The sequence below is a fragment of the Zeus faber genome (assembly GCF_960531495.2).
Source record: "Zeus faber genome assembly, chromosome: 3".
Classification (NCBI taxonomy): domain Eukaryota; kingdom Metazoa; phylum Chordata; class Actinopteri; order Zeiformes; family Zeidae; genus Zeus; species Zeus faber.
Genome location: NC_137190.1, coordinates 8,744,609 through 8,760,600, shown reverse-complemented (window position 1 = coordinate 8,760,600; position 15,992 = coordinate 8,744,609). Strand labels below are relative to the sequence as shown.

The 15,992-nt window shown below is 45.6% G+C and overlaps 2 protein-coding genes across 3 annotated transcripts; both read right to left on the bottom strand.

Annotated features, from left to right (window-relative positions):
* Positions 1-213: 213 nt before the first annotated feature.
* ss18l2 (ss18, like 2) lies at positions 214-1,936 on the bottom strand. Its single transcript, XM_079997222.1, has 3 exons — positions 1,750-1,936; positions 972-1,048; positions 214-888 (listed from the first exon to the last, which is right to left on the bottom strand). The coding sequence occupies exons 1-3, from the start codon at positions 1,816-1,818 to the stop codon at positions 759-761; spliced, it is 276 nt and encodes a 91-aa protein (XP_079853348.1). The 5' UTR covers positions 1,819-1,936; the 3' UTR covers positions 214-758.
* Positions 1,937-4,925: 2,989 nt separating this feature from the next.
* On the bottom strand, positions 4,926-15,602 carry lsm14ab (LSM14A mRNA processing body assembly factor b). 2 transcript variants are annotated; one of them, XM_079997502.1, is made up of 10 exons: positions 15,293-15,602; positions 14,291-14,454; positions 13,341-13,485; positions 7,451-7,645; positions 7,279-7,359; positions 6,567-6,743; positions 6,313-6,469; positions 6,017-6,046; positions 5,656-5,896; positions 4,926-5,136 (listed from the first exon to the last, which is right to left on the bottom strand). In XM_079997502.1, the coding sequence occupies exons 1-10, from the start codon at positions 15,411-15,413 to the stop codon at positions 5,113-5,115; spliced, it is 1,335 nt and encodes a 444-aa protein (XP_079853628.1). In that variant the 5' UTR covers positions 15,414-15,602; the 3' UTR covers positions 4,926-5,112. The 2 variants fall into 2 exon arrangements, with proteins under 2 accessions (XP_079853628.1, XP_079853629.1); XM_079997503.1 differs by having other exon boundaries at positions 4,926-5,133.
* Positions 15,603-15,992: the final 390 nt, after the last annotated feature.

Here is a 15,992-nt window from a genome sequence, read left to right as displayed (position 1 = left end):
GTATTTGACGACGTGTTTAACTTCACTTGTGGGAAATGGAACGAGTACCGAAAAAAAGAAAGAAGGAAAATAAACCTATGGTGATTGGTCCAGACGTACAGTAAGTGCACTGTGATTCGTCGAAAACATGCGCCAACACAGCACCGGCAACCTGTGTAAAACAGTCACCACAACCTAAGCCAAAAATAAGACGCTTCATTTAAAGTCAACAGGTCTTAATTCACACAATTTATTTCTAAAACAAAATAAAGAAACAGCGCCCCTCGACCCAGTCGGCTCGTCCTCGGTGCGCCGCAACGGGGTCGCATCTCTCTGGGCGGCGAGGTACACTCACGCAGATAAAATTTGCTGATGAAAAACAAACTTTTTAGGAATTGGAGCACAATGGCACAGAAGTGATCATGCAAGACCCGTTCTCGAGAAGCGGACTGCATTCCATTCTGAAATTTGCCGAGAAGGAGGTCTCCGAGTAACCCAGTCTCAGACGTATTCCCACAGGAGCAAACAGGAATACTTTGATAATATCTTGATAACAAACACCTCAAGAACTAGTTTCATATTCCAACATCACATTTAGCCATTTACATAACCCCCCCCCCCCCCCCTTCCCCAGAGGAGCAGGACAGAGGGGTGTGACGTCACCGTCACCCATTTCCGCCGACGGCGCCTTCGGGGCTGGAAACGCGGAGGGATGAACGTTTTTAGGAAACGAGGGATGGAGACGAGTGAAGGAGACGCCCGGTGAAAAATTCCATTTTTCAAACGCACCCTGGTGCGGGGAAGCTCCTCGCGTCGGACGAGGGGGCGGCGGCGGCGGCCGCCACGTCGGGGCTGGCGTCGGCGATGGTGGCGAGGTAAACGATGTTGCGGTGCAGGATCTGCTGGTACCTGGCGGCGAGAGGGACCGAGCAGAACATTCAGAACCGGGGCGGCGGGTCGACCGGCGGATACCGTGCCGGGAGGGTACTCACTGCACACACTCCACCGCTCTGCCTTTCTGCATGTACTCCGTGATGCAGCGGATCAGCTGGTCGTTCTCGTTCAGCAGCTGCGGGAACACCAGGATTCCCGTGGAGCAGATGCGTGGACGTTAAAAGGAGACGCTTTCACCTCACAAACAGGAAAGACACGATGGTGTGCACGCGACGCGGAGCAGAACCGAATCTAACAGCTATTGTGGAGGAGGAGGCGGCGGCGAAACTCGCCAAAGGCCCTCTCTAGAGCCAGCGTTTGGTTTGTCCCTCCTGGGCTACTGTAGAAGAAACACGGGCGGTGCGTCATGGCGGCCTCCGCGAAGCGTACCCGCTCCCTATGTCGATAAAAAACGTCTTATCCTAAGGTAACGAAAACACAGTGATTCCTATTGTCATGTGATTGCACACTCATTTAAAACATGAAGTTCCATTCTGCCAGGTCCGTTCAATACGTTCTACCCGCTGCGCCTTCACGACATTCGAACCGAATTGAACTTGTAAACGTAAAGTCATTAAGCCCATAGAACCTAGAGTCCTGCAGACAAGTCTAGCTCCAGCAATCTTCGTACGGTCCCTGTTTTATTATCGTATTATACTTATTTTTGTCCTCCTGCTCGAATTACCACTGATACTCTGAGCGGATAAACTGACACATCAAACATGTGGCAGCGCGACAAGTCAACAGAAAGGCGCCAGTAAACTACGGGTAGCATACCGGTCCACACATGGTGAACCCTGTTAGCGTTAGCGTTAGCGTCGCCGGGCGGTCACCCACCCTCTGCACCGTCTCCTGGTTGACTTTGGCTTTCCCGCGTAGTCTCTTCGGCACAAAGACGACCGACATCTCGGCCTCGGCTGCGGCCCTGGTCCTGGTCCGCCCTGGATGTTTCTGCCGCTCGGTTCGGAGAGACGGGGACCCCGTTCCGAGGTAAACGCAGCGGACGCTTCCTGTTAGCCTTCCACTTCCGGCACGCAGTGGGCTGGCTCTCGGTTCGGGGGTCGCCTCCGTTTGAGAAATTCATTTTCGTTTTATTTCATATATTCAATATAATTTTTTTTTTTTTACATCTAATGCCGTTTTGTAGTTCATAATTCATGGAAAATACGCGTTTAAAAAAAAAAAATCCAAACGATGCCGCTCAGACCGGAAACTACGTCAATACAACACTGCTGCCACCTAGAGGACAGGCGGAGGAACGCAACCCCACAGTTAATGCGTCTAATTCTACATACTAGTGCGCTCCTGGTTCTAAATACAATATGTCAGTTGATTGATTGATTCATTTTGAAAACAGGACATTTTCTATAGGCGTTAAATATTAACATATATTTCCAAATGTGAAAAAAACTGGGTGTCTTGGGGTTTGTTCTTTTCACTTCATTAATCCTGTTCCAGTGAAATGTTGCAGGTAAGTACCTACCATATGTGGTATAGGGCGGAGTTACGTTTTTGGCTGAAATGGAAGTTTTGGGTCAGATATAAAAGTAAGTGATTGGGTACTGGAATAAATCAAACTGTTACTTTATTTCCCCACAGATCATCAGAAGGGCAAATACTAGGATTTTCTTGGATGTCTCAAGCCTTATTGAGTCGGGTTCATCAACAGTGCAGCAGGTATTAGGGTCGGGTCGGCTCGGGGTTCTAGAACATTAAAAATGCTGACAGATGCAGGATGTGAATAATTTTGACAAAAGGAAATACATAAATCAGATGAAATGTTTGATGTCCTAAATTCAAATGTAATGACTGTTTAAAGACCTGCAGACACCTTGAATAATATGCCTCGTCGCCGCCACTTTTTGGGTTTTAGGAATAACACGAGGGAAACAAGGGTATTGAACAACTCTTTTATCCTTGCCTTGAGTAAAAACATTTGAGGGTAATGCACAAAAAGTACCTCATGCTTTACATGTTCAAGAAAACAATACCTGGTTCACAATTCCAGTGGTTGGAAGGAGTAACAAACATGAAGACTTGTCCGTTGAGAGTATCTTGGTATACGCATCTTTTGGAATCTCAATTTTGCTCGTTTACTTGCACTGGTTATTGCAAAATTCCAAATCCTGCCCATCATATGCCTTCTGACCATCAAGCAGTATTCAGTGTACAATATCCCAACAAACAGCACATTCCTCACGTGGGTTGCTTGGTTCCAGGCTGTTACAGCAACACCCAAGGTCTTAGAATAGTGCTATTGATACATGTCATTAAGTTAAAGGGAGGGCCATAAAAATATACCACTCTGAAGGCACTCCCTCAAGTACTCACATAAAGTTAAAGCAAAAGCAAAAATACTTAACAAACCCCTCCCGTCTAAAGCCCTCCAAATACTGGCCTGGAATCCAGTTATCCCTTTGCGCATGAATTCTCTATATATAGATATATTAAAAAAAAAAACAAAAAAAAAAACGAACAAACAAAAAAAAAAAAAAAAAACTACACATAACAGTTTGCATGGGCAATATTCCAAGGATTGAAAAATAAAATACAGGTTATTCTTCAGAGGACAAATGAAGTCTATCAGAAATGCTATTTGTAATCCAGTATATTCTTGTCAGACAACATTAAACCAACCATCAAAGCTTTGGAGTAGAAATGTCCGATTGTAGTAACAGGGGCGACTTTTTATTTATTTTTATTTATTTTTATATATAGTTAAAGGGAAGGAAAGCTTACCACTAGATAACAGCAAAGTATAGTTTTAAGAAAACACAAATAAGTGGTACTGAAGGAAAGAATATCCAGACGTGAGCACCTTTGGGTCAAATATGAAAAGTTCTCATGCCAGCCCAATGCGTAGTTTCTAATCAGCTCATTATTGGCGGCACTATCTTTTTTTTTTTTTTTTTTTTTTTTTTAACCAAAGTGAGTGGTTTATCACAATATTTTCAAAGTTTGATCGAACATTCGGACACTCAACATTCCATAGACAGGCCTGATTAGTTTCAACTCGAGTTTAAGAAGTTCTACGGTAAGCCTTCAATGCAGTGAAAAAAACCCACTTTACCCTGGAAATGGAAATCTGAGACCTGCACAATAAATCCAGAAACCTATAACACATGGAGAAACAGAGCTACTGTGTGCATCCCATAATGTCATTTAATAACAACGTCCCTCCCAAACAGCCCGCGTTTGCTTGCCATGGACACCAGTAACCACAGGCCTGTGACTAAAGCTCCAAAACTCTTGTTTCGTATCATGAATATGTATTTGGACAAGCTAGAAATGGAAAAGAATAATGTGTTTGTTTTGGGGGTTTACACACAAATTACTGAGATGAGCCAGATATACATTCATTTCCTAAAATAATCAGTTAGGATTATGCTCCAAGATCAAAATATCCCACCCGTTGAAAATAAATTCAAGAGTAATTAATCTCATGTGTTGGAAATGACTGAACTTTTACCGTCGTACTGGATGGATCAACGCTGCCCCCCTCCCCCCCCGCTCCCCCTAAAAACACAACAAGCGCATTGAAACGAGACGTTTCCCCAGAAAACTAAACACTGAACAACGGTGAGCGAGTGGTGAGATGTGAGCAGGAATAATGTAACTGTGGCTCAACGAGTAACTGGAGACGGTTTTGGTGCAAGGACACATCAGTGGAGATGAGGTGAGACAGCGTCAGTGGACGCTGTGCAAACACCTTCCACACGGAACACAACGTCACGAGGAACCGGCGCAGCGAAGCAGAAACCCAAGAGATGCAAAAATAATGTATTATGCCACCCAAAAATAAACAAAAAAACTTTATACATGGTCTCGTCCTTTCAATGACAATCTATCCAAACAACCACTGTAGGATATATATATATATATATATATATATATATATATATATATATATATATATATATATATATATATATATATATATATATATATATATATATATATATATATATATATATATAAACAAACAAAAAAAAACAACCAAAAAGAGATCCTTTCTGTGGTGAAGAAGCCGTACTCACATCCGCTGAAGCCAAGAGCTTGACTCTGAATGCTGGTGACCAATTTTTAAGTCTTATGAGGGGTCTTCATCCTGCTCGTCAAATTTCGGGATTAAAGAAAGCTTCCGGCGGGCGGGGTTTAATGACGCAGGGGGCTACAATTCTTTGTGGAGACGCTGCTGGACTACGCAGCCACCTTGTTATCCTTCTGGAAACAAAACAATACAAGTTTAGTGATGGCGCACACAAACATGGCCGCCTCTCAATTGTATTATTAGGCCACATTTCAACACGCTCGCTGCACCACGTGATCTTAATATTGAGATTCTTAGGTTGAAAAGCCAACTTCACTAGACCTTGGATTTCGCCTTTGCTCGGTCACGTGTTTTTTTTTTTTTGGAAATCATAACACGGTCAAGTTGTTAATGGCGTTTGCTCGTCACTGAGTATTAAAAAGTTACTCGATTCCAGGCAGTGAGATGCCAACGGCCTGAGGGTGTCCCAATTTAAGTGTGAAAGATACAGTTGCATAGCCACTGATTTTCTGCCATTGCTAGCATTTCAGGGGATTAGCGCTAAGAGCTTTGCACAAGATTTGACCCCCCGCCCCAAAAAGTATTAGATTACCCAGTTAGATTTGAGGCTTTTCCTGAGACGGCGTTTTCCCCTCCCCCAGACACACGTTAACGTCAACAAGCCGCCATGCGAGTGGAGCCGATTCATTTACCCTGTATTCAAAGTCGGAGAACTCCCGGCCTCCTCTTCCACCCCGGAACCCCCCGCGGAAGCCGGGCGGGGCGCCGCGGGGCGGCCCGAAGGAGCCCCGGCTCGCCGAGCGGCCCCTGCCGCCGCGGGGCCCCATGCCGCCCCGGCCGCGGTAGCCCCCCCGCCCCCTGCTGTGCCTCAGGGGGATCCCGAAGGTCTCCGCGTTCATCCGCCTCTCATCCGCCCAGGTTGGCCTTCGATCCCTGTCGAGAAAGAAAAAAAAAAGAAAAGCCATGAACGTTGCGAGGTAGAGCCAGACACCCAAAATAATATTTAAAAATAACAAATACACACAAACACAGAGCAGAACAAGTGCAACTTACTTTGAAAATCCTCTGTTGTCATTGGCTTTCCTAGGGAGCAGAAAAAGGCAGATTGTTAGTGCTTGAGGAGGAAGAGGAAGGAGGAGCATGAAGAAGAGGAGCATGAAGAAGAGGAGCATGAAGAAGAGGAGCATGAAGAAGAGGAGCATGAAGAAGAGGAGCATGAAGAAGAGGAGCATGAAGAAGAGGAGCATGAAGAAGAGGAGCATGAAGAAGAGGAGGGAGGAGCGTGAGGAAGGGGAGGGAGGAGCGTGAGGAAGGGGAGGGCGCATGGCAGCAGGCTTCATGTGTGATACCTGGGGTCGTCGCAGGACAGGTTATCGAAGAACGACTTGGACTTGTCGTAGTAACAGGAACTCGCCGCCGGCTCCTCGTCCTCCGCGGTGCCCTCGGTCGCCTGGCGCTCCGCCTCCACGCTCTCCTCTCCGTTCAGAGCCTTCTCGGGTTTATCGTCTGCGACATTTCAGGGAGACATTGGGAATGTTTACCTTCTACCGGCGGCTTCCCTGCTGTTCGAGGGCGAGCTTGGAGCGTGCGTGCGCGGCCGTACCTTTCAGTTTGAGCTTGTTCTGGAGCTCCTTGTCGATCTCGTCCTTGTTGAACTGCGCGTTGGCGCTCTCGAAGTCAAAGTCTTCCTCAAACTTCATGGGGCCGTCTCTGCGCACGTTGAACCGGCCCCTACCGCGGTTCCCTCCCCCGCGGCCGCGGCGGCTCGAGGGCGCACCGGCTGGGAAACGACATGGCCGCTTAGCTCCCAACCAAACAAGAGAAGCTCTGACAGGCGGCAGGTGAGTAAGTACACGTGAAGGCGGCGGGTTCATGCTCATGAGCTTCAAGCCGAACCATAACCGGGCCGGCACGCAAGCACACCTCCCAAATCTCAACTGGCTGCAAGGTCCTACATCAAACAAGCCGATTGGTTGAATCGTCCAACTTCCCGTCGAAACCGGGTTCAAAACAAAGTGTTGCAGATAGAAGCACGACATGCAGACGAGGTTTGAAAGCCGATTTCTATTTGCACGATCCATATTTTTGAGTTCTGAAGTTTTCAAATAAAGTCTGGAATTTGGAAGAACAGATTTCTTTGTTTTCTGTACATTGTGGTTCACGAAATGTGAGACCGCCCCCGAGCGGACACACAACGTCAACCGCAACGCCGTACAAGTATAAATGCCAACAGCCGCGTTGAAGTCTCCCAACGACGCCCAGCATCATCCAGCCACTTGTCTCAAAGAATCATGTTTTTCCACAATGTCACTCACCACCGTGACGCTTATTCGGGTCCCGGTTTTCGACGGTGCCGTGGTCATTATCTGGCTGATGCACCCTGTGAACATCAGGACCTGACGAACGGAGAATCGCACCATTTTTATACAGAAAAAAAACAAAAACAGGATGCCGAGTGTCGTCTAAAAGGTTTAAAGTTCCTCCCACCTCTTCTCTGTTCCAGGAGGTCCGGGGGCTTCAGGCTCCCCACAGCTACGTTGGGGGGTCGGGGGGCCCCGGTGCCCCCGGTGCTCCTCTGCCCGATGGGCGGGGCGGATGCAGCAGAGGCTGAAGGTTGAGTCTGAACGTTTTGCTCCAGCGTTGGACTCTTACGCAGCGCTTCTGGCTGGGGGCTCCCGTGTCCTGGAAAACAAGGTCAAATTAAAAACCCCATGCGCTCAGAAGTGGGAAAGGCTTCCAGGTGGGTTTGGAAACACTTCCTACTGGGATTTCAACCCTTCATACGTAGAGGGGACATGTCTCTCCCCCCCCCCCCCTTGAATTCCCAGATAGGGTCAAGTGTGCACAATTTCCCTTGAGGCAAAGATTTCCTTACAGGGTGCAGACCGTTTGAATAGGTTTGCACCTAGTGTTATTGTTGTGTCTTTTATCAACAATGTATAAAATGTAATTAAATGAACTATAGATCACCCCCCCCCGACCAGGTGATGAAGGACAGCTATTGTACAGACCTTGTTTGGTGTGCCCTATGTTCTATGCCAGCCACCCTCAGACATTCTTACAGGGTGTAAAACCAGTCTCACCCAAGGACGTTATACGTGGCGTCACAACCAAGTCCTGAAAGTCCTTGCATCCACTCTGGAGGACAAACGAACTGCCACCAACTCCCTACCACCACCAGCATCCAACAAACAACGGGCAACTATCTTTGTCCGTGAGGGGGCTAAGGTAACTAGAAGCTGCTCTACACCATCTGAGCGAGGCCAGCTACGCTTAGCCCGTGACTGGAAGATGCTGGCTGACATTGGCCGACAGCTGGTTTTTCCTCCAGAGATTGCTACAACTACCCTGAGACCTGACCTGATGCTGTGGTCTCCTTCTCTGAAGAAGGTGTACATTATCGAACTCACAGTACCCTGGGAGGACGCAGTGGATGAGGCTTATGAGCGAAAACATCTACGCTACGCCGAGCTCGCTGCTGAAGCACAACACCGTGGCTGGAACGCTGAGGTCCGCCCAGTGGAGGTCGGATGCAGAGGGTTTGTGGCAAGATCTACCACCAGGCTGTTCACTGACCTGGGAGTTAGAGGCCAGAACCAGCGCTCAGCCATCAAAGCTGCATCAGAGGCAGCCGAAAGGAGCAGCCAGTGGCTTTTTATGAGATGGAAAGACCCCTGTTGGGCCCCAAAGTAGCAAACCAGTAGGTATGCCGCCAGCTTTGGCTTGACTCAGGGAGTAGGACGCCCCTGCCATGCATAGTCCCTCGAGAAGTCTGCCATCAATATGGCTTTCTTTCTCGTGACGAGTCTGGACTCACGCAAGCTCAGGTCCGATCAGCCTGTAGCTGGCCACCTTGGGGAGGGTGTATAGTGTAGAGGCCGAAACATCCCAAGATCCAAGGATACACTACTGATGATGCGTATCCAGCTCCCACCATTTATCACCAAGACGACAAGATGACATTAAGACATTCTACCATTCATCCCGACACTCTTAGGTATGTGCTTGCACAAGGAATTTACATCTTATCCTGTGTTTGATAAACCGGAAGTTATTCCTTTCAGTTTAGAGAATGGACATCTTGGTGAAACTAGATTACTGCCACAGCAAAGATTTAAAAAGTATTCAAAGTTTAAATAAAGGAGGGGTCAAACAACAAGCCCTCTTTGTCGAGCAAAAACTGGAGCTGCTACAGTAAGAAATGAACCAATCAGTTCAGAAGTAGTTATTCTAATTTCTGTACAAAAAAATAAGTTCTGTGCCGTACTGCTCCGTCTGCCCAGAGCGGCAAGATGCCTAGAACCGGAGCAGGGGGTGCATGTGCCTTTTCTTTCTTTTGAGCACCTGCCCCTCAAAGTCTCTGCACGGGCCTGTAGAGCAGGGAAGTGAGAGCCGATCTCCAGTGGTTACTCGACAGCTCTGAGCGTCGAAGGGGAAGAGCCGCGCCCCCCCCCCTCCCACTCTCTCCCCAGTTTCAGAACATGGTTAACTGCACTTACAGTTTCAATGCTCAGATTTTGATGAGGAGAAAAGAAAAAAAAAAAAAAAAAAAAGTGTCAATGTCGATCACCAATAGACTATTAAATCCTAAATCTGCATAAGCCTAGTGAAGGCTCGCGGGGCAGCGCGAGGTTGGACATTTCAATATGCAGCTCGTACATACCCCTCATATACAGTTGTGGTCAAAAGTTTACCTACATTTGTAAAAAACATGTATGTCGTGGCCGTCTTGAGTTCCCAATAATTTTCTGTGATGAATGATTGGAGCACATACTTTTTTTGTCACAGTCATTCATGAATTTTGGTTCTTATATCATTTACAAAATTCGTTCATTATTATTCTTCCGAAAATGTAACCAAATCTTCTGGGTAAATATACGTACAGCCATGCTTATATTGGGTTACATGTCCCATGGCCATTTTCACCTCAATAAGGCACTTTTGGTAGTCATCCTCAAGCTTCTGGTTGAATCTTTGACCACTCCTCTTGACAGAGTTGGTGCAGTTCAACTAAATTTGGGCTTTCTGACACAGTCGTTTCTTCAGCACAGTCCACATGTTCTCCGTGGGGTGTAAGTCAGGACTTTAGGAAGGCCATTTTAAAACCTTAATTCTAGCCCGATTTAGCCATTCCTTTACCCCTTTTGATGTGTGTTTGGGGTCATTGTCCTCTTACACCCAACTGTGTCCAAGACCCAACCATCTGGCTGAAGATTTTAGGTTTTCCTGAAGAATATGCCAGTGATCCTCCATCATTATTCCATTTACTTTCTGTGAGCACCAGTTTCACTGGCAGCAAAACAGGCCCAGAGCATAATATCACCACCACACTTGACGGTAGGTATGGCGTTCTTAGAGAGGCCTCACCTTGTCTCTTCCAAACGTATTTGTGGTCATTGTGGCGAAACAGCTCTAGTTTTGTTTCATCTGACGACAGACGTTCCCCCAGAAGCCCTTTCCTTTGTACATATGATCAGCGGGAAACTTCAGTCGAGCCTTAAGGTGCCGCTTCTGGAGCGAGGGCTTCGGCGGCCTCTCAGCCCATGACGATGTCAAACGCTCTTGACTGGTGACACGCACACCTGTAGCTGCTTTGAAATGGCTCCAAGTGACTTTCCTGACAATGAGCCGCTTTTTTCGGATGCGTGCTCAGCTCCTTCGACTTTCCCATTGTAGCGTTTGAGTCTAATGTGTATCCAACGAGCCCTATTTAAAAGGGGCTCAGAGACGTCACCAGCTGTAGTCAATCATAATAAATCACAAGAAGTTAAGAGGCCAGGCCACGAAGCTAATTTGATTAACAACGTTCTACATCCTCAAAATGTACTATTTAAGTTGCTGTTCGTATATTTTTGATCCAGCAGATTGTAACATTTTCATGTGTCGTGAATGTTTTTTTGTGACAAAGAAGTATGTGCTCAATCATTCCATCATAGAAAAATAAGAGTTGTAGAAATGATTGGAAACTCAAGACTGCCGTGACATAGATGTTCTTTACGAGTGTATGTAAACGTTTGACCAAAATTTTAGGAACTGGAGCCATGGGTGGTACCGGTTTCAGTGCCCAACCATCCCATATATGATCATGGTTTCAGTCAGAGTGTGCAAAGAGGAAGGGCTATTCACAGACGAGAGAGAGCGAGAAATCAACACAGCTCTGCAGTGAAATAAGATTTTACCTATTTTTTCTTAGTTTAAAAAATAAATAAATAAAAAAAATCAGTATGTGGCAGGTCGCCACAAATAAATCAATATATGGGAAACTGCTATAATACACAGTAGAACTAGAAATACACCCCCCCCCCCCGATTCGGCTATAAATGACCGTTGCTATAAAAGTCACCTCAAAATTGTGAGACATGCATATTTAACCTTCTCAAAAACAAATTTTAAATTATCACCATGTCACTGACAAACTCCTCACTACAAACTTCAGATATTTCAGTTTTTGTCCACTCAGGCAGGATTCCCTTGATATTACACAACTCTTCCCCCCCCCCCCACCACAAAGCACGCCAATGTATATACACCAATGTGCATGTTTTTCATATTTGCTGGCATGTTTTTAGTATCTTACAAACCTGATGTTTGTCTCGCATTTGATGAGGGGCAGATTGTGCACAATAACATTGTGACGAGCTGCCCCAGTGGCCTCCACATGATAAATCTAACTCGCTTCTGAAAACAGTCATGAATAATTTCATTGAATTTTATTTTTATTTTTTTTATAACAAGACAGCACATTTTAATGAATATATAAAGCACCAGGTTTGTGTTGTCCTGAATAATCCTCCTCACTGTCTGCGGTATGAACAGTTCAATGGCAAATTTGATGACATGAATTTGTAACTGCTAATCTGGCAGGCCCTGATGATGTTTTCAACTGACAGTCTTCCTTGACTTGCAGGGGGGTTGTGACCATGCTGCGAGTGAGAGAGCGAGAGAGCTGCTAGTTCAAAAAGGCCTGAGTGAGCCTAAACCGTTTTGATTTTATGCAAACCGACTGAAACCAGTATTGTTCATTATGAGACGTTCTGAAAAATTCAAAAGTAGCCTACATCAGCAACCTGTGCAGATGGCGTCACAGTGCTAAATCCAGCTTGTATTGCATTAGTAATAAGCAATATGACAACATGATTAACAGAATGTTTGTTGAAGGGATGCTAATTCAGAATTTCTTTCCGATACCCGACCCTCATTAACCCATCATTATTAGTTATCAGACAAAATGAAGATTTACAATTTAGAATGGACGAATGTCCGAGTCACAGACAGTCGTCCATTCGTCAATACCGGTATGGCGGAATTTACTCATCCCCAAGTCGGCCAAAATCATATTCCATCTTTGTGTCGTCACACATTGAGTTTGCTTGCAGCTCCAGAGCAAAGGGTCTGAATCGTGTGTTTTATTTTAGCCCCAAAAGTTTATTAAGTTGATGAAATGTCTCTGAGGGACACGCTGTGTTTAGTCTGTTTGAATGGAACCGTGTTTTTGGGAACCTCCACAGGGTGAATTCCTTCCACAGAGACTGTGAGGCAGGACTCTGGACTAACGTGCAACAATTATATCGGCTTTCATAGAGATCTGGGATCTGTTAAACGCACCCTCCTAGTCATGTGCAGACAGTGCTCCTACATTACCCAAAATAAAATGTCTTAAAGCGACAGGCCCCGTCACTACCACATATGTCCTGGGATTGGTTTCAAAAAGACAGACCAAAATAAAGACTTTATAGTTATTCTAAATTGCCATGTTTAGTTTATATTTATTTAATTATTTAATTTGTCTCTCCCCCCAGATTTTATTTCAAGAGATGTTTTTGTTTTGTTGTTGGAAGGAATAAGTGCGAGCGTTGTGCAGCAGGTTCCATGCGGCTGGCTTGTGGACGGCTGCCAAGCCGGGTACGCCTTTCCCTCACAGACTGACAAACACTAAGAAAGCTTCCTGCTCCAAATCTAACAGTTAAGGATTGGATTTGGCCAATTTGGAGCTGTGCTGCCGTCTGCAGCCGCAGCGTAACCACGGCCCTTGGTCTGCCACATCGGTATACCGGTCCGGTGTTTGGCTTCATATCAAACCTGTTTGAAAATGTTCACACCGGCCTAACCCCAGCCTATTCTCCTTTGTGGTCAAAATTGGCTGAAGCATCAAAATGGGGTGCATAGTGCTTATAGACAAACACAAACATGTCAAAATTCTGTATAGAAGTTCATGACCCCAAATCAGGCACCTGGCCTTGGACTGAAACAAGTATGTCGTTAACCAGCATTTTAGTTACGATAAACTCATAAATTAAGTAAAATCTGGACAACATAATACAAGGGGGGTTAAAGGCTGTATCGCCAACTCCTATTGGACAGGATGTACTCTACTTGCCTGCTCCGACAGCTCCAAATGGCTGAGGTGCCAGTGGGGTTTGGCCAAACTGGTTGTAGGGTGGAACAGAAGCTCTATTGAAGGGGGCGTAGGACCCAGAGGACTGGAATGACGCAGCAGCAGCATTGGTGGATCCAATAGAGGACTTAATAATAATAATAACAATAAAAAAAAAAAGAAGACAAACAGTTAACCGGAAGATCCAAAGCAAGCTGCTACTCAGGTAAGTTATTCAAGACAATTCCAGTCACAGAGAATCATTTTGAATTTGAAAGACCAAGTAATCAAATATGAGAGAACCATCATATCTGTCAAACTGCTCACAGTAGACCAAAAGTACTTTTCACTACTAATACAGAACCTGATTTTTTTTTTCAACTACTCGTACTGACCGATATTGGGCCCAGATTTGATCCTTTATTTTACTCAACAGTATGGACTTAATCAGTCTTTATTAGACATTAATATGCATCTGTGTAGAGCTGTCAGTTACCACATTAAAATCTCATAGCAATTAATTGAAACTGATCATTTTCTTAACATTAAAAGACAAATTGTTAATTGCAACCATTTTTATTGTAAAATGTCATGATCCTGACAGCCTTGTTTCAATGTTGGCAGAAAAAGTGTTCTTTCTTTAAATCGGATATCTCAGGTTTGCATCTCTGTACTGAGATTTTCGTTTGCAATAAGATAGTCTATTTAAGTCTGGTGCCATTTGATCGAGTCAGGTCAATCTACCCAAGAGTCAGTGTCATTGCATGGTTTGGGAGTTGGAAGAGATAAACACCAAATATTTCCTTTGTAGATGATGAGATCCAGGCATTCAGACTGATTTATTTTATTGTATTTCATGTACAGCACTGTGCTGATGTAGTTTAACTCTGCTATAAGAACTAATACATTAAAACCACAAAGAAAGTACACAAGTGGCATAGCCTAATTCTTACTTGGACAATGGCGGGGTCCTGATGCAGGGTACTGGTGGCTTTCGGTGGCTCACACACTGTGAGATCTTTGATGTCACTCCCACGGAAGATGATGTACTCAAACACTTCATCCCTGGGTGGAATGGGCCTTTCGGTGGGCCGGTCTTCAGTGCCGAAGGAGCGAACTGTTGGGAGATGAATAAGAGTAAAATAAGCCTGTAAATGGCACGACAACGGGTCTGATGACAGCTAGGGTTAGTGCACATTGGGATGGGCTCCGAACCATTTAAATTAAAGTTAGTTAAATATTGTGTTGCGCAATCAAGGCATGGATTACAATATTTGAAAACCATGGCCTTGAGGGGGGATAAGGGCTGTTGAAATTGGTTCAAATAACTTATTCAAAAACTAAATTAGAGTGTATGACAAGTTTGAGAGAAATTGGGCGTAACTTAAAGCGCCCTTGGGTTAACAAAGACTCATCGTATATACTTCCGGCTGGATGTAAATTAATGAGCCGGAGGTTTATTGTTCATTTTTAAGTTTATTGTGCATTCTCAAATTTTCCTGGTTTTAGTCCATTTGAAGGTTTCTCTTATATAATGACAATTAACCCATTTTGAAGTTAATTTAAAGTTTGTTGTACGGTGACAATAGTTCAGAGTTCCTCTCTTTTTTTTATTTTTGGTTGGTTGCATAGTCCCCCCCCCCCCGCCCCCCGTTTCAATTATCATTACTTTGTTAACACCGCGTATTGTTATTGCGTGTGTGCTGCTGTAACACCGAAACAACCCTCCGGCGGTGAACAGCTGCATCTATGCGGGATTATCCATCCATCCACCCGAAGAATCCGCCGCAGCTTAGAAGCGACGTAAACAAAGAACGCATGCACTTGGTTAGCTAATCGGTTAGCCGCTCCGCTTAGCTCCGCAGCTATGATCCGAGACGGGACGGTTTCCCGGCGCCTCCGGCGGCTTTTTCGTGGCGAGCACGGAGCAGCTTTCAATCCGTTGGTCCCCTTACCTTTGGCCAGGGCCACCGTGGAGTTCTCCGTGTCGATGGTGTACAGGATGCCCTCGTAGCGGATCTCGGCCTTCGAGATCAGGCTGATTTTGCTACCGATGTACGGCGTCCCGCCACTCATCTTGCCGCCCTGTTTTTCAGACTACTTCTTCCAGCTGCGGTTCGTTGTCTCTCTTTGCGGGTCTGACCGGCAGCCGAGCCGGGGAGGCTGTGGTACCGTCGTCGCGGGGATCGGGGGACTTTCACAACATGGAAATAGACACGGCGATCGTCGGACAAACCGCTACCACGACATGGCCGCTTTCATGTTCCTTCGCTGCCCGCTAAGGACGCTGGGAAACGGGCTGCGGCTCATTTCTGCCACCGCGCCTCCTCCTCCTCCTTTCGCCCGCTGTCGCCAGTGTTACGTTTAAAAAGCAACGGAAACCGATCAGCGAAAGCGATTTTATTGTATATGTGTGCGTGCCTATTATTAATTGTCGATTCTATATTGCCAATTTGTTTTCCGCCTTTGGTTAACTTTTATGTTCATCCCCATTTCAAAATTGTTCCATTTTTTTGTTTGTTTGTTGGTGATTATTCGGTCTCTTGTTGTTGATCTATACACCTGCCCGTGTCCGCAAAGACGCCATTTCACGACAAGCAACGTCGATATGGTTTTGAGATTGCGCCCCCTCCCACCACGACCGATCAGCTATCG

What these genes read in the sequence shown, in the direction of transcription:
- lsm14ab (XM_079997502.1), bottom strand. Translation starts at nt 15,413, where the DNA reads ATGAGTGGCGGGACGCCGTACATCGGTAGCAAAATCAGCCTGATCTCG. An exon ending in AGGACCCCGCCATTGTCCAA is followed by an intron (nt 13,486 to 14,290) that starts GTAAGAATTAGG and finishes ATTATTATTAAG; the next exon opens with TCCTCTATTGGATCCACCAA. An exon ending in CCCGAATAAGCGTCACGGTG is followed by an intron (nt 6,744 to 7,278) that starts GTGAGTGACATT and finishes GTCGTTTCCCAG; the next exon opens with CCGGTGCGCCCTCGAGCCGC.
- ss18l2 (XM_079997222.1), bottom strand. Translation starts at nt 1,818, where the DNA reads ATGTCGGTCGTCTTTGTGCCGAAGAGACTACGCGGGAAAGCCAAAGTC. An exon ending in ACCAGGAGACGGTGCAGAGG is followed by an intron (nt 1,049 to 1,749) that starts GTGGGTGACCGC and finishes GTGTTCCCGCAG; the next exon opens with CTGCTGAACGAGAACGACCA. An exon ending in AGAGCGGTGGAGTGTGTGCA is followed by an intron (nt 889 to 971) that starts GTGAGTACCCTC and finishes TCTCGCCGCCAG; the next exon opens with GTACCAGCAGATCCTGCACC.